The sequence below is a fragment of the Xiphophorus couchianus genome, chromosome 19, assembly GCF_001444195.1.
Source record: "Xiphophorus couchianus chromosome 19, X_couchianus-1.0, whole genome shotgun sequence".
In the NCBI taxonomy this organism is placed as follows: domain Eukaryota; kingdom Metazoa; phylum Chordata; class Actinopteri; order Cyprinodontiformes; family Poeciliidae; genus Xiphophorus; species Xiphophorus couchianus.
The window spans coordinates 19,346,990-19,368,162 of NC_040246.1; the positions used below are offsets into that span (position 1 = coordinate 19,346,990).

General features: G+C 36.3%; 3 protein-coding genes across 9 annotated transcripts; 1 reads left to right on the forward strand and 2 right to left on the reverse strand.

The window, feature by feature from the left end:
* Nucleotides 1–2,339: 2,339 nt before the first annotated feature.
* rpusd2 (RNA pseudouridine synthase domain containing 2) lies at nucleotides 2,340–7,934 on the reverse strand. Of its 2 annotated transcripts, none has more exons than XM_028000495.1 (4): nucleotides 7,826–7,934; nucleotides 7,241–7,687; nucleotides 6,181–6,477; nucleotides 2,340–4,660 (listed from the first exon to the last, which is right to left on the reverse strand). In XM_028000495.1, exons 1-4 carry the CDS (start codon nucleotides 7,862–7,864, stop codon nucleotides 3,956–3,958), a joined length of 1,488 nt encoding a protein of 495 aa, XP_027856296.1. In that variant the 5' UTR covers nucleotides 7,865–7,934; the 3' UTR covers nucleotides 2,340–3,955. The 2 variants fall into 2 exon arrangements, with proteins under 2 accessions (XP_027856296.1, XP_027856297.1); XM_028000496.1 differs by having other exon boundaries at nucleotides 7,767–7,911.
* pcmtl (l-isoaspartyl protein carboxyl methyltransferase, like) lies at nucleotides 7,562–15,828 on the reverse strand. Of its 5 annotated transcripts, none has more exons than XM_028000500.1 (9): nucleotides 15,712–15,828; nucleotides 15,324–15,453; nucleotides 14,125–14,229; nucleotides 12,998–13,029; nucleotides 12,776–12,880; nucleotides 11,257–11,377; nucleotides 11,061–11,146; nucleotides 10,334–10,503; nucleotides 7,562–7,687 (listed from the first exon to the last, which is right to left on the reverse strand). In XM_028000500.1, the coding sequence occupies exons 2-9, from the start codon at nucleotides 15,439–15,441 to the stop codon at nucleotides 7,678–7,680; spliced, it is 747 nt and encodes a 248-aa protein (XP_027856301.1). In that variant the 5' UTR covers nucleotides 15,442–15,453; nucleotides 15,712–15,828; the 3' UTR covers nucleotides 7,562–7,677. The 5 variants fall into 5 exon arrangements, with proteins under 5 accessions (XP_027856301.1, XP_027856300.1, XP_027856298.1 ...); XM_028000499.1 differs by lacking the exon at nucleotides 7,562–7,687 and adding an exon at nucleotides 8,883–9,697; XM_028000497.1 differs by lacking the exon at nucleotides 7,562–7,687 and adding an exon at nucleotides 8,883–9,760.
* Nucleotides 15,829–16,869: 1,041 nt separating this feature from the next.
* Nucleotides 16,870–19,495, forward strand: ccdc32 (coiled-coil domain containing 32). 2 transcript variants are annotated; one of them, XM_027999800.1, is made up of 4 exons: nucleotides 16,870–17,028; nucleotides 17,201–17,448; nucleotides 18,681–18,834; nucleotides 18,904–19,495. In XM_027999800.1, exons 2-4 carry the CDS (start codon nucleotides 17,217–17,219, stop codon nucleotides 19,091–19,093), a joined length of 576 nt encoding a protein of 191 aa, XP_027855601.1. In that variant the 5' UTR covers nucleotides 16,870–17,028; nucleotides 17,201–17,216; the 3' UTR covers nucleotides 19,094–19,495. The 2 variants fall into 2 exon arrangements, with proteins under 2 accessions (XP_027855601.1, XP_027855600.1); XM_027999799.1 differs by having other exon boundaries at nucleotides 16,871–17,028; nucleotides 18,923–19,495.
* The last annotated feature ends 1,678 nt before the right edge of the window (nucleotides 19,496–21,173 follow it).

Sequence of the window (21,173 nt, forward strand, 5' to 3'; positions counted from 1 at the left end):
TTTTTTTCTTTAAAATTTCAAAGTTTGGGCTTCTGAAATACAAATTTCAGCTTCTTTGTATGAGTGGGTTGGTATAAAACAGCAGAAAAGTGCTAAAAATACTGTTTACTTACTGTATATTCACTGCTGAAAAAGTTACATTTTACTGTACATCATTACTGACTCCGGTATGAAACTACATTTAGGTTTTAAAAACTTTTCATAACCGACCCAATGGTTTGTTATTGACCCTTTGCACGTGACGTCACGGTCCTCAGAACTCGGCCGCTCCGCCATGATGGACGTCAAACAACCAATTCGCTCCAGTAAACCTGTCAAAAAACGGGACATCTTGGTAGCCTATTATCACTTTTACTTAGTTTATTTCACTTCAAAAATGGTCATAGGATGTTGCACGGTCGGCTGTACAGATAGGGGTGAAAACCAAACTTGTCATTTTATTGCATAACTTTTAATGAGGAAACTTATGGCAGCGATGGATCGCAGCTGCTAATAGTAATGACTGTCAGCTCTCCGCGTAATCGCGGATTTGCAGCAGATACTTTTTACAAGGTAAGAAGATTAACGTTCATATACTTTACAAGTAAATACGGTTATTAAGATAGTATTCAATATTGCATTATGGCGAAGGTACGCGTCTAACCATTAGTAACCAAGGAGACAATGCCCACCGTCATGTAGCCTGGCATGTAGGGGGAAAAAACTGGTTAGCATCTCGTGTTTTGTACGTTTTTAAGGTTGCTCTGGTGCAAAGGGAAACGCTGTTTGTGACATAGTGATATGAATCGTGTGGTGACTTCAGGCACCACACATGATCAACACGTAAAAGGAAGCAGGCATGAATCGGTTTCTAAGCTAGCTATATCCAACTTGTAAATGCCGCCGTCTCTGAGGCCCAACCAGGTGTGTTACGTTCACAGACAATTTAGCTCGACTCGATCAAGAAGAAGCCACGAATTAACTGGCAAAAACAACTTAGGTAAACAGTTTCAGTTGCTCAGTTCAATACTCCCAACGTCCATCATGGCGCCTCGAATGATTAGTGACGCAGTTGCAAACGGTTAATAAAGGTTTTCCGCTATATGGAGCACAGGAGCGCAGCCTTGCTCCTCCCCCACACATTGCTGCTCAGGCTGACTCCAGTAAATTTCCTATATGTTTCCGTTTACTTACAATTAAGAAAAATTGGGCTATTTTGGAAGTTTGTCACTCTTAAAATGCAAGCTCAAAATTACAGTTGGGACGATAATGTCTGCTAACCAGCTGACTGCAGCCTCTACAACAGCAGATAGCTTTACTCCTGGTATTACTCTACAAACCCTGTGCAATTTTTTGTTCCAAATAAAAGCATTTAGATTATTTTATGTTTTAAAATTATATAATTAATTTATTGTTTATATTTTGATTTGAAATTGCAATTCTTACTCAAGATAAACCGACATTGAGTATCCCTTATGGCCATAAGCCAACAACATTTAAAAGCATATTTTTTGTACATTGTGGTGTAATTATGCCTTAATTATATGTGTAGCATGTAAGGTTTCTGGTGATATCCCTAAAGCCATTTATTATTGTTATTAGAAGTCTAAAACAATCCAATGCAATCACCCCTGGAACAATTTACTATAAAAAGTGCTCTTTGTCCTAACGTTGATGTTTGTTATTGAGTTGGTGCTTTAACATTTGGAAGTAATTTTTTCCCCTCATATTGTTCAATTTAAATAAAGCTGATGAAGAAAGGTGGTTGGTGTCGAATCAGAAAACCAGATGTGGGATTTCTGTTAAAGAAACGCTCAGCAGATCAAACATCTGAGGTTTTTGTTCAATCAATAATTAGAAAAGATCAGGAAATTTGGATATCCTGGAGGACTTAAATATAATAATTTGTGATTATTTGCTTGTCACTTTAAATCACAAACAGATTTTAAATAAACAGTTATTTAAATAAAATAAAAAAATCTAAGTATATTTGGACTTTTGGTGAGGAAAATGAGGCTGTAATTTAAATTTATACCAGGGAATTGTCAAATTTTTCATTTTTTGTCAATATAAAATATCTATTTTTAACCAATGCAAAACTTTATTGGTGTCGGAAAAGTATTTGTCTTTGCTTGTTGTTTGAGTAAAAAAATGTGTTTTGTGTTCCTCTAAACGACATGAAGTGTAAAAACAGAGGCTTTAAGGTGGTTTTAATCGTGGTTCAGCATGAGACCTTGGCAAGACTTTCATAAAATGTGCCTCTGAGTTGTTAAAGCTTTTGACGCCATGAGTGTGATTAAGTTCTTAGAAAGTCTTTGTTCTAGCAGTCAGCAGAATAACCTGACTTAAACTCAAGAAAGAACAGTCCGACTTTTTATTCTGTGGTGGAAAAGACGCCTCAGCTGCACCATCATCACATCCAGCTGTCTGGGTTACCACCTTTTCACAAACCTGAAATAAAACTTTTGATTCAGACTTTTGATGTTTCCTCCAGACATGTTTAATTCTTTGTTGTTGCCGTCTGTTTCTGGTCGATTTTTTCCAAAAGGTGCTGAAACATCAGTAACATTGATATCGTATATCGATACCAGCCCAAATTTTTAGATCGGTTTATTCCTAATGATGATAAACACACATGCAAGTGGATGAATGGAAATGTTTTCCATATTTCATGTTTAGGGGTAAACCGATTTTTTGATCAGGTTATTTATCAATACGCATTTCCTTAATTATGAGATATCAGTGATTGGAAGATTCTTGCATATGAAGCCAATCTTTTCCCCCAATCTTATCTTGGACAAATTTTGGGTTCACGTCGAGCATGATTTGAGCGTCTGGTTTACATTCAAAGTCTATGTGAACACATGTCAGGGAAAACGTTTCATAGGTCAAGAGCTGCACGACTCAAGCGTTTTGAGCGTCCACACGCATCAAGCGTGTCCAACGTGTCCAATGCTGGAGAGTCCGCTATGTGACGTAGTGGCCTGTAGTTGGTGTCCTGCCAGGAGATGCAGGCACCAATGCAGGTTAGCAAGTCACCAAACTAGGCCTGGGTGAGACGAAAACAGCGCCCAGCTAGCTTGTGAAACTCGCAACACCTCTGAATTATCTGGTGAATTCAAACACGATGACATTCTGTTGATTTCAGTAAATAAAACCAAGATACTCTCAATATTTCGTCCATCATTGTTCAAAGTAACTGGGAGAGGAAAAAAGGAAAGAGGCTCCAACACAAGTCGTGTCGTTATCAGCTGTCGAACGTTTTTGTTCAACAGAAACTGAACACAAAATGTTCAGCAACGACATCTGGGCCTCCGTTATAATTTCAGAAGCTTTCACTACATAATTTTGGTGACACTCTATCAATATCATTCGCCATAGTACAGAGACCGGCAACGGAAAACAACGGCTTGTCCCAACGCGCGTCTAGAGCAAAATGTCAAGCGTCTGACTTCAAAGTGCTAATGCGCCCAACTTGAAGCGTCGGACTCATTTTTGACGCGTTTGGTGTGAACACAGCATAAAAGTCTAAAAATCAGCCACTGTCCTCTTCCACCAGATCATGTTTGCAGTTAACAATAGTCAGCCCACTGTTTCAAACTCAGCAATTTTCTTGATATAACTATATTTATATTGCAACATTTCAGACAAAAAAAAATTGTATCGGCCAAAATCGACATTGTGAGAAGAGTGCAATCAGTGCACCATTTCCCCCATATCTTTCTAGATCTGAAAAATACTGAAGCAAAATTTCAGATAGGAGCCATGATTTGTTTTTTTTCTTAACAAACCTGAAATAAAGCAAATTTTTCAGCAGCAGCAGAGGTTGGTTTATTTCAGATGTTTAAAATTAAATACAAACAATCCTCCTACTGAGGCGTTTTACAGCAACGTCTTCAGAAAATCTCCTGAGAAGTATCAAAATAAAACCACAGAAATTAGAGACAAAATAAATAAAAAATTTGACTAAATGAGGTCAGCTGAGATCGGTCTCCTCCCAGTCCGCTTCGGCCCAGTCGGGTAACTGTGTGGAATATTCAAAGTCCGGTCCTTTGTAGCGTAAAGCGTGGAGATACATGACAAGCTCCTTCTCAGTGGGGTCCGGTCGCACCAGCCTGCATTCGCTGCACAGGTGGTCCCGGCTTCCTGGGGGACTTTTCTGACCCGATTCAGCTTCAGTTGATCCAGTACTCTGATGCTCCTCTGGTGGAATCTGGCTGGAGTTTTCTTCCTCTGTGTGTGTCGGAAAAGCGTTTGTTTTCTCTGCTTCCTTCGCAGCGCCGCAGTCGTCTATAAAGTCCAGCAGGTGTAAACTTTCCTGAGAGCGATGTTCTTCCACTAAAGCCTGCAGCAGCTCTTCGTCGCTCTTCCCCACCAGGCCCCCTTTGGCCCTGTGGGGGCCCCAGGCGTGGGACCCATATATGGGGTCGTTGAGGATGGGAAAGCCCAGGTACTGCAGGTGGACTCGGATCTGGTGTGTGCGGCCGGTGAGCGGTAAACAGCGGACTAGGCTGGTTTTTCCATTGAAGCTGAGCCTCCGGAAGACGGTTCTGCTCTCTTTTCCCTTCGGGTCGACCCGGCAGAGCCCGATTTTAAAGGAGACCACCAGGATGGGCTCCTCACAGATCAGCTCGCCCTCGGGAAATTCCCCCTCTACTCGACACACATACTCCTTCTCAAGCTAAAATAGTGAGAGAAAAAAAATCTAAGTTAATGATTAGAAAAAAGCTTTTCTTAATAAAAATAAATAAAATTGTATGATGATATAATAAATACAGCCAGTTAAGCAAAGTTGGTGGAATCAACTAACTTGCTCACTCTTTGGTTGCCTAGCAACAATCTTGAGTAACCGGTGGTTACCTAGCAACAGCCCGCTGACTAACTTGGACAGCAGCAGTTTAAAATTCTGCCACCAAGACTTATAATAACTGCTTAAAAATAACATAACATAACATGGAGTGAAAACTTTGCATAAAAGAGGAAAGTTGGTAGTAATCCAAATAATTATCAAATGAAACGCTTATAGTGTTACACGTTTTTCAGCCATTCATTGAAACAACACAATCAGAGCAGTAATAAAGTCAAAATTGTACCAAAAATATATACATTTTGCATTTAAGATATAAAAAAGGTCTACAAATATTTCTCTCACGTGGTTCAAATTATGTAAAAATATCCTATTTAGCAACTTTTGCTATCCAATTATCAGTTAAAAACACAGATCAGATATTAGCCCAATACTGTATTGATACTAAGTCTAGCAGTATTTTTTAATATGAATCCTTTGCTAGAAATAATGAAGTGTTCACTAATGAAAAGCTAAACTATTGCATTTTAGGTAATAAAATGTTTATTTTCTTTTTTTATTTAACGAGAATTAATTTGCATCTTTTAATACATTTCTGATGTTGAATAAAAATGGCCTTAAATGTGAAAATTAGGCCTGTTACGATAATAAATTTTGCTGGATGATAAATTGTCCCAGTAATTATTACGATAAAATTGTTGTTTTGAGACCATTTTCAAGTAATACAATGATGGCATAATAATGCAAGAACAAATTTCAAAGATCAAATCCTAACATTTAACACTGGAAGACATTTTAAATATCAAAAATAAGTGAACAAAACAACAGAAATGACAAATAAAATTAATTATAAAGTCTTTCTAAACAAATTTCTCCTTCAAAAAAAGGGCTGGTTGACACCTTTGTCATAAGTCTTTGGTAGAAAGAGAGATGATAAATCATACAAATGGAAATTATTGAGATTGTTTTAATTTACCATGCGACTAATTGACTTATTGTTTATTGTGAGAAACTTAGAGACATTTTTTTATCTGATTATTGGTAGGGGCGCTAAGGCAGTCCACGTATTTTAGTGCTACATTTTTTTTTTATTTATGAAAATTTGGAGGTGCACGAATAGGTGAAATTTGAAAATAATAGCTTGTGAGGCAAATGGGCGCAAGTAGTAACGCTTCACGCCCAGCTCAATGCTTCAAGTATAGACCTAGACCATCTTTACTATTTCTGGTGTTTAAAACTCTATTTAGGATAAACAATGTTAGCCTGGCGGGGAGGCAAGTAAAGTCTGGTGACCTGCCAGACTTATAATACCGGTCAAAACCTTGAATAATCAATAGATTAACCAATAACTAAAGTAATCGGTAGTTGCAGCCCTAATCCCGTCCCGGACATACCTGTCTGTCCCTCACCAGCTGGTCCAGCTTCTTGGACGTCTCCAGCGTCCGGGCGAACAGTAGCACCCCCGAGGTGAGTCTGTCCAGCCTGTGGACGGTGTGCAGCTTGGAGACGCCATGCTCTTTACCCAGGATGAAGATCACCGTGTTGTGGCGGAAACGGCCGCACGGATGGACGGGGATGGAAGCCGGCTTGTTGACCACGAGGACTTCCCCATCGTCCACCAGGATCTTCAGCGGCGCGCCGATTACGGGAGGCTCATGGCGATGCACGGTGTTCCTCATGTGGTCGTTATTCTACAGAACAAACGCTGCATCACTTATTTTAAGAATTAGAGCCATTTTGTTTATTTCTTTTTCTAGGTTTTGAAACAAAGAAACAAACTAACTTTTATGAGGGGAAGCAACTAATCTAATAGGTCATTTTAGAAAATGTAGCTAAACGCCATTAAAAGAGCTGTTCAAGAGTAACTACTTATGTACTGCTAATTACAAGTACTTGTAACATTTTTACAAGTAACATTATAAAAATGTTACTTGTAAAATGTTAACATCATTTACGAATTATGTAAATAACATTTGTAAATCATTTACAAATTATGTAAATTATATAATCTCATTTACATCATTTGTGTGATGTAAATGAGATTACATCACACTACTCACACAGAGGGTAAACCAAAAAAGCTAACTGCTGAATATGCTGACTGCTTAACAAGCATAATCAATAGAAATAGTGACATACATGTTGCAAATATATACAATTTGTTTAATTAATTATTTATTGGATTTTACATGTATGTCTTGATAGGAGAAAATAATGTATGTTTTGTATGGGCTGAATATGACTTAATCCATGGGGGGGCTGTGGTCACCTCCTACCCACCCTTTGGGATCGCCACTGCTTTAAATCATTTCTGGATTATTTTGTTAGGAGCTACTTTTGAGCAGTTAAGTACACAGACACTAATGGAGTAACATTGTATGACAGTGAACTGGAATAACTGAATGTGTTTAATTTGCTTTGAGTTAGATGTAGATGTTTTCTGACAGCACTGACCCTGAGCACCACGGACAGGTCATCCACAGGACTCTCGTTGAGCCGGATGCGGCCCTCTTTCGCAGCCTTTTCATAGTACTCTATGGACTCCGCTCTGAACTCGCTCTTGAAGACCTCCAGTAGGCTTTTCCCGATCCACCGGCCTTTGCAGTAGGTTTTAAAGTCAAAGTAATACGGGACAACTTTGCGCAGGCCGCCTTCGAAGAAGTAGGACGTTTCGTCGAAGTGTTCCTGGCTGAAGCTGACCCCCGGGTTCCGTTTCTGGGGCGGTGGGACGTACCTCTCCCCAGGACGGAGCTTCTTCCCTCCCGCTCCTCTTCGCTTTTTACCCCGGCCGCCTGTCTCCGGGGGGTCCGGCTCGTCGTCGTGTTTGCGTTTCCCGGTGTTTGTGTCCCCACCTGACGGAGCTTCGGGGGTCGTGACCTGCTCCTCCATCGTTAAATTCCCCTGTTGAGACCACAGATGAATTAAACGGCGAGTCAAAGATTTCCTACTGTTAGCAGATGAATATAAGGGAACAACGTGCCTCCTAAAGCGACTCTGGGGTTCCAGGAACAACAGAAAACTTCTAGCTGAAATACGCACATGCATCGCTTGAGTCTGGGCGCGTAGCGATGACATCATTACGCGAGCCAACGTGACCCATTTGTAGTTCTGTCAACTGAAAGACGTTATGTTAGATTATTTTAATGTTTAAAAGACATTATGAATAACAATAATGATAAATATTAATTTTTACATTTTAATTAATTATGTAATCTAATTCGACTAAATGGATTCAAATGAACATAAAACACTATTAATAAATAAGATTATAAAATAAGAATTATTATTGTGATAGTTTGAAGTTATCATTAATAAGTTACCCTAATAATGGCAAGACAAAATTGTAATATTTAGTAGCATGCAAATAAAAAATAGGTAAAACACATGATAAACAATATTGAAATACAAAGTGTATGAAATCTGATTTTTGTGAGTGATACATTGGAAATGTTAGCAATATTAAATCAAATTAAGTATTGTCGAAAGAAAAACAATCCCTTTTCTTCCATACATAAATTATGGCGTGAAGTTCTGGGGAAACTCTTATAAAAACCAACACACAGCCCATCTACACGCTTCAGAAGAAAGTTATTTAAATTATAAATGCATCAGAATGTCATCTAATCAATTAAATATTCATTACATTGCATATCTTAAAATTTTATGGTTTAATAGATATCAGAACTGCACTGACAACGTGCAATTTTTAAAACAAACTCCTAAGTTGTATGCAAAAATGTGTTTAGAAATTAAAGAAAAAATATGAATTAAAAGAGAATTAAAAAAAAAAAAAAACTAAAATATGCTTCAGTTTGATACATGTGTGGAATAATTGTTGTAAGGAGTTCAAAATATTTTTCACTACGTAAATAAATGAAAAAAGTTTAGAAAACAATTTCCTGAAAAAATATATCAAGGTTTTTGGTTATCGTTGTTAATGATCTTTTAAGTGTTTGTCGTCAGACACAGCTGGAATTCCTTTTGTTTTAGAAACACAAGCAGGAAAAATGCTGCTCCTTTGATTTTGACAATGTTGCATACAAAAAAACACATGGATGGTAATGTTTCAGCTTAAAATAAATCAAAGTGCAGCAACTTATTTTCTAACGTGATTTATTAAGAAACAAGATTTACACACTTCATACAATATTTTTGTTGTTAAAAATATTCCTCACATTTTGGCACACCGTTCTCTTCCAAGAAGACGAAGCCTTCTGTCTGCCAAATATAGATTAATTCTATAAACAAAGTGTTTTAATTACAGGATAATGGGTTATGCTCGGTAATTGTTGCTTCTCTACACTGCAAAAACACAAAATCTTACCAAGTACTTTTGGTCTAATTTATAGTGCAAATACATATGACAAAACTAACTTACAAGTAACTTCTCAGCAACCTTTAGCAGCTTCTTTTAAGTAAATAATTCCTTAATATTGATGAAAAAACTGGTTCAACTGGTAGATTATTTCACTTATAAGTAGTACGTTTTAATCAATATTAAGGAATTATTTATGTAAAGAAACCTCCTAAATGTTACTTAAAAGGTTGTTTAATCTAATTTCAAGTGTACTAAGATATTTACACTAGAAACTAGACTATATATGCTTTTTGTTTTTGCAGTGTAGAAATTACAGTTTTCTTCCCTATAAAAAATATCTGTTCTTTCTCATCCTCGCCGCTGCTTTGCTTCGTCCAAGAACTCTGGAAAAAGGTTAATCAGTAAACCTCAGGTCTGTTATTCAGTCATCTATTAAGTTAGTCAAACTGTTCAGGCGAAGCGAGAACAGCGGTGCCGCTGCGGTGCCAGTGGAGCGGGAGGTAAATAACAGGAACTGTTATGGTTCCCAAGAGATGCAGCAGCATCACCGCCACCTGCTGGAGAATCAGCAGCACTGCAGTCAGAGTTCGTCTCTGCAGGCAGAAGAAAACGCAGCAGATTGAAGTTAGTGAAGGCAGTGGGCCACCAGGGGGCGCCTGTCAGGGCCTCAGAAAGTTGGAGGGAAGACCAGAAAAAAAAGGAATGCCATAATTTGTAAAAATGTTTGTTATTCAATAATAATAATAAAAACAAATAAGTAAAGATAATTGATTTAAATGTTATTTGTGATGCTCATTTTCTAATTTGCTGCCAGTCAGTACAGATAAATAAATCAATTAGATCAGATAAAATAGATTAGATAGATTAAATTAGATAAATTAAATTAAAATAGATCATCTATTAATCTATCTAAAATAGATAGGTAGATTAAGTTAGATAAATTAAATTTGATATAATAAATTAAATTACATAAGATAAATAAATTAAATTAGATGTATTAAATTCAGATAGACATAAAAAATACAAAAAAAGGGAACACAAACCATAAGAACTATGGGAATAAAATGAAATTTGATGTCATTAATATAAAATATTATATATTTTCTTGTAGACAAAATAATTGTGATGAAAAGCTGAACTATCTTACAATAAAAATGTTTTTTCCACAGAACCGATGGCCATCTAAAATCAGAAAGTTGAGGAAACGTTTATTTGTGCCGTTTTCTCACCCCGGCCACTGACGCCTCTTGTCGGTTAGCGGGACGTAAACCACGCCCATCAGTGCCCTCTTCAGGAAGGTCCCGTCGCTTTGTCGGTCGTACTGCTCCATCACCTGGCTGCCACCTTCAGGTCCGACTGGAAGAACCAGACGCCCGCCTGGCTTCAGTTGCTCCAACAGCTTTAGTTATAAGAAAAACAAAACGGCTCAAATATTTCACTCTTTAATTATCCTGAAACAGACAGACAGATCATAGGTGGACATATTTCTGTAAAACAACTTGATAATGTGAGAATCTGACTTGAAATGCAAAAATGTTTTCCCATTTTCTGCTTTTCTTTTCTTTAGACCAGGGGTCTCAAACTCCAGTCCTCGAGAGCCGCAGTCCTGCAGTTTTTAGATGTGCCACAGGTACAAAACACTGGAATGAAATGGCTTAATTACCTCCTCATTGTGTAGATCAGTTCTCCAGAGCCTTAATGACCTAATTATTCTGTTCAGGTGTGGTGCAGCAAAGGCACATCTAAAAGTTGCAGGACTGCGGCCCTTGAGGACTGGAGTTTGAGACCCCTGCTTTAGACCTTTTCAGACAAACAAGAAACTATTTCTATTTTTAGATTTTAAAATACAGACAAAATCTAACTTTGGGTGGAATAAATGAATTCCTGATTCAGTTCTGCTGAATCAAGAGATCCTGTTTCCAAATTTCCGAGAGAGATCATCTAAAATGAACTTACAGCTTTGGGAACCGTTGCTGCAGCTGCACCAACATGGATGGCATCGTACGGCGCTCCATCTGGATATCCAAGTCTTCCATCCCCAACTATAATCAGATGGAGTTTTAACAGCTACTCTAGTCACTTCCTGCAGCACATTTTAATTAGGAATGTTTAAAAATAATCATATTAAAGTATTAAAAGTTCCCCGACTCACCAACGAGTCTAATGCGTCCAGACGACAGCAGTTCTGGGTCGTCATTTTGCACATTTTTTATTGACTTCTGAACGAGTTCTTCAATGTGTTCGATGCCAACAACTCTACCAGCGGGTCCCGTCTACTCGGTAAACAAAAACAAAAATCAGTAGTTAATCTGTACGTCTCCTGCTAATCATTAGGAATAAATAAAAACCGCTATGCAGAGTTTCCACAAGTCTGAACGGGAAGTGATCCGCGCCATCTTGGTAGGCAAAGATGTTCTGGACTGGAACCGGGTATACCAGTCCAACGAAAATAAATTATATTGACATTTTTTTACCAATGTGCAGCAGAAATCTGAGTGAAGTTACCCTCTCCACCTTCTGGAAATCTTACAAAATTGGTGTCAGATATTTGTACAGCATAGATTTTTGTAAAAATGTTTCAGAGTTCATGAAATGTCAACCAGCCTGTCCACATGTTGTCAAGTCTGAAAAGATTGGTGTCAATCAACTTGATTACATTTGTGCAGTAAATAGTTTTTGTTTGTGCTGCTTTTGCTTTGATATTAATGAAAGTCAAAAGGTCAACCAAATGTTTGTGCTACGTTTGTGAAGAAAAAAAGTTTCAATTGTGCTGCTATCATTTTAAAGATATTAATAAAATAAATACTAGAGGTCATCAGAGGTCAAGCATACCTGCCTCACTCACATCTACAAAAATCAAACAAATTTGGTGTCGATCAACTAGATTAAGTTTGCGTAAAAAAAAATAAATAAATTGGGATATATATTTACATAATTCTACTGGGTACTTTGTAACTGACAGCAATTTTGGCAGACAGTTGCTATGGAGTTGCTATGACAACAAAAAACAAACCACAGGCTTAGAACTAGCGCTCACCTTGTTCTTATCTAACTTATAAACATTATAAGTTCATTACAACTATTACTAGAGTACAATTTTTGAGTGCTCTATCAACCTCTCTGTAATACTAAGATAAATATCAGTGATATTTACTGTAGTACTTACTGCCAAATTAGCAAAATTAGCCTAGCTAATGTAGCTTTTTTCTGCTAGCTAAGACGGACATGTAGCCTACGTGTTTGTAGTATATGTACTTACTCTACTGGTCACCAAAACCTTGTTATTCACATGAAGAGTTTGTACGTCCTTTATGAATCCGTTTAAATATTGATTGTACGCATCCATGTATCGTTCTCTCGCAAAGGAATCTCCTCGTTAGTATAGTGGTGAGTGTCCCCGCCTGTCACGCGGGAGACCGGGGTTCGATTCCCTGACGGGGAGTGAAGTTTGTTTCAGGTCCCTCTTGAAAATGAGATCTAGATCTCAACGGGGTTTACCTGATTAAATAAAGGAATTTAAATTTAACGGGTCAAGAGTATCCACATATTTTCTTTTTGTTGCTCTCGAAGCCATGGGTCCGCTATGCTTTGCGCTTCGGTTGCCTGCTAAGATGGAGCGGATCAGTTCCGGATCAGACGTATTAGACGCATAATCTTCTGATTAGATGTACCATTCTTGCAAAACAGGCGGTTAAATATCCACTTCCGGAGCCTACATCCAGCGCCGACGCTCCTTCGACTAGCTTGTCGCTCAGCAGCTCCAAAGCATGAGCATGCTGTGAAATGAAACCAACAACAAACACTTCTGCTTCATTTTGCTTTTTTATGAGATTAAATGATCAACTCTCTGTCTGTCTGTATATTGTATCTCAAGTGTTTCCAGTCGGCCTTACCATGTGTGGAGCGCTGATGGTTGCCCTGAAGCCTGTAAGACGTAAACATTATTAGCTGAAGCTACTGCACATCTACTGCACATCTGCAGCAAAAGATGTTCACTGTTAGTGCAAGTCAAAACACTAAATCCTGGGGTTTACAACAATGATTTACTTCTCAAACACAGATACATCTCAGTGATTCAGAATGTCGCTGAAAAATTAATATTCACAGAATCTGGTGTAGTTTTAATGCAGTCGGACAGAGAGCCAACAAAGTACAATTATGCCTGTTGCAATAAATTTATTAATCAATAAAATAATAATTTTCATGATTCATCAATTTTCTCTCTTTCTATCAAAGAAAGAGGTCTTCACTCTGGAGCTTTAGTCTCAACTAGCTTTGTTTTTTGTTTTCAGAGACTTCATAGTTAATTTTTGTTGTTGTTTTGCTTATTTAATTTGTATATTTAAAATGTCTTTCAGTTCCAGTGCTAAATGTTCATTGAAATGTGAAGTTTAATGATCTTTAAGAATGTGTTCTTGAATTATTATTATACCACTAGAGTTATATTACTTGAAAATCATCTCAAAACAACAATATTATTGTTTATCACAATAACTTTTGGTACAATTTATCATCCAGCAAAATATCCCCAAAAAATGTGCAGTAAATGTGTTATCTTTAAAAAAAGCAACACAACCGACTCGTTTCACCATTTGAAGACAAAACAGAGGAGTTACAGTAATTTAGTTGTTTTGAACATAATTTTATTATGTATTTTCAGTTTTTATATATTTTTTACAGCTTAACTCGCATCCTTTCTTTCTGTGCATGTTTCCTTGAAATATAAAACTAAATCAAATGCATTCTACTCTTAAGGCTGAATTCGTTTGCAAAATACCATAACCGTAAATGATTAACTTTGAGATGTGGCAGAGCTGGAATAAAGTCTACCAATTTCTAATATTAACTACTCTAGATATTGAGCCACAATCAGGTGGAATAAACGCTTGGAAATACATCACTGTTTGTGTGTAACTCAGTATTAAAAACTGAATCACTGGAATAAAATGACTTTTCTATTTATTTCATATTTACTGAGATGCACCGGTATGTGTTTATAAAGTGTGACTAGATAGAGTACCTATTGTTTGTGGAGAGTCTGCATAAGGATAGTCTCTGGAGTAAAGTCCTCTGTCAGTGGCCAGCATGGCATCAAATACTCTGTCGTTCCGGATTACTCCATGATCTGAAGGGGAAAAGAAATAATAATTTATCCAACACTGGTACTCAATGTGCCAGCATAAAGAAATAAACAGGCAAGCACAGACGTATTTAGATTTCTGACTCTGAAGAAAGCAATAAAAACATTCTGTCTTTTAATTCTGGCATTTAGCAAGTAAAAATAATTCTGGTTTTCTTAAGTGAACTAGAAAGTGATAAAGTTTAGTCTGAACTGAGATCGAACAATAATGTTATGGCAGGACATTTTTAACATAAACTCAGCTGAGTTTTGACTAGAAACAACTACATTTGGACTATTCTGAATATGAAGAACATATATTAAGAACAACAATTCAAGATATCTTCTTTTACATTTTGACAGATTAAAATTATTTTCAAGTTGTCTCAAATTGTGTCACTTGATTTGAAAAGTCACATATCCATAATTACAAAATATATCTTTAACTTAAATATGACTAGTCAAAATCTAATCAAATGAAATGCAATTTTGCACCATTATATTTGTATTTATCACATTTTTAAAGGGGTTGGGAGGTATTATGTATGTATTTTCCATGTACATGGTGCTATTTAAAAGCACAATCAAGTGATATGTTACCTCCAAAAATACTGCATATATCAAACATAACTTAACAGAAAATTGGCCTCTGTCTCTTTAAGAAGCTCCTGCTCTTTCCAACTCTCTCGACTCTCCATTACACCGGTAACAACCATTCTTAGGAGGGTTGCACCAGGTGTTTGCTAACTGCTGCTGCCGCTAGTCTGATGGACCTGAGAGGGAAAGTTTGCCCAAATGGGAGGGGCTTTGTGTATATGGGCGGAGCTTTGTGATAGCAAGCGTTTAGGCACCTTCCAAATGTCTGCCCAGGGAAATTCAAAGACTCCTCAAACATGCATGAACAAATCAAAGCAACTCTCCATGTATATTTTTGATGAGAAATGTACATTACAACATGATATAAAGCTTTAAAAAGTACATTTTAGATCATATCTCCCCTTTAAGCAATCATGTCTAACAGTTTGTCTAAATGTGAATGCAATATTTAAAGAAAAACGACAGAGAAACGATTCCCACGGCTTTGCCCTTCAAAACAGTACCTCTCAGTCTACTGATGAGCTCTGGGTGTGTTTTTCCGCTGGACATCCACGCCATGGTGCGGGACAGCAGGACACCCATCGGGACTGCCACTGCTGCAAAGCGCAGGGCAGCGTTCATTTCCCGGATGTCCTGCCGGGACAAATTCACGCAGCTTTACTCACCAACAGCATTTACAAAGAAGGCGCAGAAACGTTCTGTGTGCTGGAAAGCAGAACAACGGCGCAATTTTAATAAATGCACTCGACAGTCAGCTAGCTAGCGAGCGGATAGCTAAAGTTCACGCTAATAAGTAACCGTAATATAAAAGTAGAGCGTAAATAACATTGATTTTCTCGTCACATTTAAGGTTTACTGTCGTGAGTAGAGGAAATATTAATAGTTGTTTACCTTTGAAGTTGGTCACCGTCCCTTTAAGCGATGAAAACTTCCTGACTGTCATCGTAGCTATAGAAGCCGTTAGCCAATAGGATCCTGACTTTACACGCCGCAGGCATTACGTAGAACACACGCCTCATTGGCATTGGTGCCCGATAGAGAAGAGAAACGTCATAGTGTCTGCCATATTGTGAGTGGCAACTTTTCGTCTGACTTCCACTTGAAAATGTGGTTTTCTGAGGCTAAAAAACATCTAACTGATTTTGATATATCATTTTACATTCTGTAATATATTTTTACATATATGAAAATATACAATAAACAGCACAACTCATACCAGTTCTGTACTAAAAAATGAACCTGTATATACTTTACTTTCATCTAGAAAATTCACCAAAGCTAATTTTAATTTGGCTCAGTTTGCAAGCTAAAACCTTGTTTTGTCATAAACTATTTAAAATAGTTTGTTTAAATGGATAAATAATTTTAGAGCAGCTTAAATAGTCTAGAAAGGCACAAGTCAGTGAACATAGTAGAATGAAAGATTACACTGGTTACCACTTCTCTTTTATATATGATATTTCCTGCTGATATTATAGTTTTACTATTGGCAATTTTAATGAGATTGTTGTGTTTGTAGCTTTAAAGGTTAAAAGATTTGTATTTTTAGTTAGCTCTATGTTTCAGATTCCCAAATGGTTTCATTTGTTTAATTAATGTTTTGCTTTGTAGCAATTTAGTCCAATTTCCCTCAGTATGCCCTGCCTTGTTTGGTTCCAGTTGTAAATAGGAAAAAAAAGTCAGGTAGTCCAAGGTTAAATAAAGAAAGATTACTTTTTATGAAAGTAATCTTTTTATCTTCAGTTAACATTTATGATGATGATTATTAATTAATATAGTATAATATCATTATTACTTTATTATCTTTACTTTTTATTTATCATAATTTATTACTTCGTATCAGTAATCATGGTTTTCGGTTATTCATTTCTATGTTATGATAAGTAGCAAAATAGACAACATTTTTAGCTTTTGATGTCTCACAATCATATAACTGGACAAAAATCTCATAAAATTACCTTCACAATATGGCGAAGAGGTCTACGTACGATCTGCGCTCTTCCGCCGCGTGTACGCCTCTTTTACGTGTTTGAGTGATCATCCAATAAAATCTCAAGAACGTTTGATTAACAGCCGTGACGTCCAATCAAATTCTCCCTGCGATTTAAAGCAGTGTTTGGACGACACAGTTAGCTGCTGAAGCTAAACTTCAGTTTAACTTTATAAATCATCGTAAATACATATTGACCAGGTGATATTATCTACTAGGTAAGACTCGTTTGTAAATGTGATTTGACTTGTGTTGTCGTTTTTTAGTGCTAATATGTCAGAAGAACATTTTAGATGCGCAGAAGCATCCATGGAGGTTATTACTGTCTCAGGAAACGGTGAATGTCGTTATTAAAGGAAAAATAACGATCTAAAACCGATCTCTGTTCAGCGCTGACTGGACAAGAATGGTTGATAACTTCGACGGTCAGGATGTTCAAACCAGCGGGGAGTTGTGGTCGCAGATCTGCTCCAGCCTTCCGGAGGTCCAGGCTCCGGAGACCAGCCCGGAGTTCACGGACTCCTTCCACCCAGCAGCCCACCATGAAGTCCAGGCTGGTGCACAAGTGAATGGGACCAGTTCTCCCAGTGCTCAGTGGAAACCCATGGAGGACTCCGAGTCTTACTTAGCCAGTTTAGGTATTTCTCTTCTGCTCTTTATCTGAAAGAAATGCACTCTCAACTACAAACACTGTGTAGATTATGAGTTAAATGCTGAGTTTCTTTTACAAAATCACAAAATATTGATAACTACAAACATTTAGTTGATGTTCCCATGAAATGTTCAACAAAATATTATTGTTGAATGTTTTTTTCATGGCTAGAATAAACTGCTTGTTGTTTTAGTTTTAATTACTGTATAAAATAATAATTCATAACAGAGAATACATAAAATTACAATCTAAATAAATTATATGCAAAGTATAATGGTTATCTGAACCATTATATTGGTATTTAGAGTAAATAAAGTATTTACTTTTAAGATTTTTGTTTTTAGCTTTTTGCCACATCAAAGTGTTTCAGAAGATCAAGATATGTTTAATATTTGACAAAAAAAGCCTAAATAAATTTAAAAAGCTGTTTACAGTCGATGAGTTTGAGTCTTAAGAGGAAGCCAGACATCCAAACCAATATGATTCTTTGTGAAAATATAATTGTCCCCCTCATTAAGCTATAAATTAACAGTGATTAAGCTTTTTTTATTTTGGAAAGTTGAGTCCTCATTACTGTCAGATCTGTAAAATTAAGAAATTACTTAAATACAACTTATCTGGCAGCATGAAGTAGGTTAAAGTAACTAAAGAAGTAGAAACTAAATGAAAATCAGTAAACTATCATGGAGTATGGAGAACTGATCCTGCCAAAACTGACCATAAATGAATAAATAATAAATGAGGAAATAAGACTAACTATTTTAATTGATTTATTTAGTTTTATTTCCTTATGTATTTTTTGTTTGTTTGATTGTTTATAGTGAATTTTGGCAGGACCGGTTCTCCATATGCTGTGGTTGAATGGACTCCCAAAGTCTTATAGCTGTCTTTGTAACTCCAGACTGACATATGTTTCTCATTTCTTTAGATTAGATTAGATTTCTGATTGTTTTCTCTTTGAGAGCTTTTAATCTTCTTTATGCTGCCAACTGTATTACTGGTAAATGCTGCAGTAAATAAAAAATTAAAAGCTGTAAATGTCTAGATGGAAAATAAAATTTAATATTTCCATCTTGTTAAGGTTTGATGTGTGCCATTTTGTCAATGAAACGTTTCCATTTGGTTTTAAATGACTAAATCTTCTGCTGCATCAATGCTGATCAAACTTCAATGATTATAATAATTTAAGACTCGTTGTTTGTTTCTATTTTATCACAGAAAACCGTTTGAGAAAGATAAAGGGTCAGTCCAGTGACGTGACCTCCAGAGACATCCTGCGCTCGTTGTCTCAAGCTAAGAAGGAATGCTGGGATCGATTTCTGCATGATGCCCAGACCTCAGAGCTCTTCCAAAGCGACGACATGGATGAGAGGTAGGTTCATCCAAATCTGTTAGTTTTTATTTACTTCCTCACTTATTCGTGTGTGTGTGACTCAATCAGTAACCGCTGCTCCTCTCAGTGCTCTGGAGCATTTCAAGAGGTGGCTGATCCCAGAGAAGGTGGCCATAAGCGCGGAGGAGCTGGAGTATCTCCTGAGGCCGACCCAGAGTACAGAACCGACCGGATCAGTTTGCACGACACACGAAGAGGAGACGGTGAGGGGAGAACAGAACGAAGAGGAGGACGATAGCAGCTCCCCAGAGAAATAAATGTGTAAATATTCTGTACTGAAGTATTAATCTGCCAAGTATTCTGTAAAAATAATTTCCTGTTCACCTTCCAGTGGAGATGTCGGGCTCATCTGCCGGTTCTCCTGTTTTTGTCTTAAATGTCCATCTTTTTCCACAAAATGATGTGTAAAAATATACTTGTTCTCATGTGCTTCTCACATTTGCTTAAATAGGAAAACCACAATAGTTGGAAATACAAAAAGCTGTAAATATTGCAATAAAATACAAACTACATTCTGTTTTTTTTCAATCTCACTTCCACAAGTCAATATAACTTTTAGAAACTAACACATCATTTTATGTTTCCTTTCATTTTGAGCATAATTTTATTCATATTTAAATAAGAAATGTTGTGACTGTTACTTTGCTTCTTACATGCAGTTAAAAATGAGAGAAATCTGATTTAATGTTTATATTATTCAAAAGGAAAAGAAAGATCTAGCCTGTTCCCTGCAGGGGGCGCCACAGCAGATCAGCTGCCTCCAGATTATCTTCTCCTGACCTGTAGCTCTAAACTTTAACCAAAAAACATTTGGATATGATTCACAGATACGGAACTTTATTTAAAATGTGAAATATTGTTTAACACGACAGTGTACTAGAGTCATTGTAGATGAAAAAAAGAGTACATTTCTGCCAAAAATCTCAGACATTTTGAGATGGTCAAATTTTATAAAAAGAACAAAAACAAAACAAAACACATTTCTGAGTTTGAAAATATGCTAAAAAAAAAAAACCTCAAATATTTTTGAGTTTTTCTCAAAACAATTTTAGCATTTTGAGATCAATATCAGAAATTTTAAAAAAAAATCTGAATTTGAAAAGTTGACAATTTGTTAGAATAAAATCTGAAATTTTGAGATTAATATCAGAAAAAAAAATCAAGGACATTTCTTTCAGAAATTTTCTTATTTTTTCTATTGGTAAAATTTATTCTGTAGTCTATATTTAATAAGTTATTTCTGTATTTTCTTCCAGTTTTTTAAAAATAATGACACATTTAAATAATTCATAATTCAGAACTGTTCACTCTCCATTAATTTTCTTCAGTTTTAATTGTAATATTATGTTGCTTGAACCTTCTAGGTTAATAATATCTATGTACCCAAACATGTTAGGTTTTCTCATATCTTTCTGGTTCGACTATTATTTATGTTTTAGTTAAAACATTTAGTGGAGAATAAACTACTAGAATTCAATGTGCTTCATTAAATATCTGTTTGATTCTTAGATTACACTCTCTTTTAGCTTATTTAAAATCAAATTATAAGTCTGGTTAATTTATTGGAAAGTGGCACAGAAGTACACTTGAATATTAAGAGACAAGAAATCCAATTTCTATGTGTAATTTCTATCATAGACATGAGTGGTTCATAAATGATTTTTTAATTAAAAGTAAGACTCGACTTATATTTGAACAACAATCTGCAGAGACTCTTTGGTCCTGTGTATTAGCTATAAATCTAAACAAAAAGCAGCAAAAAATCATCAAATTGCTCTGTGAGGATGGAGCTTGCTAGCTTGGAAAAGTCTTGAATATTTTTGACTTTTGAAACTCAGAAATTTCCAAGTTTTGTTATAGAAAATTTCTTGAGATTAATCTCAAAATTTCAGTTCTTTTTCTGGAAATGTTTCCACTTTCCAAGCTCAAAAATGTCCTTGTTTCCCCTAGAATTCATGTAAAGCACATTGAGCTGCTTTGTTGCTGAAAATGTGCTATATAAATAATGTTACCTTAACTTACCTTAGAAAGTTTCTGAGATTAATCTAAAAATTTCAGGGTTTTTTCTAGCACATTTTCCACTTTCCAAGCTCAGAAATTTTCTTTTTATTCTTGAAAATTTCTGAGATAGATGTCGAAATTTCAGAGGTTTTTTTTCTAGCAAATGTACGACTATTCAACTCAGAAATTGTTTTTTCTAGAAAAGTTCTGAGAATAATATCAAAATGTCTTTTTTCCTACCAAATTTTCCACTTCTCAAGCTCAGAAAATTCCTTGCTTTTTCTATAAATTTCAGAGTTTAATCTCAGAAATTTTCT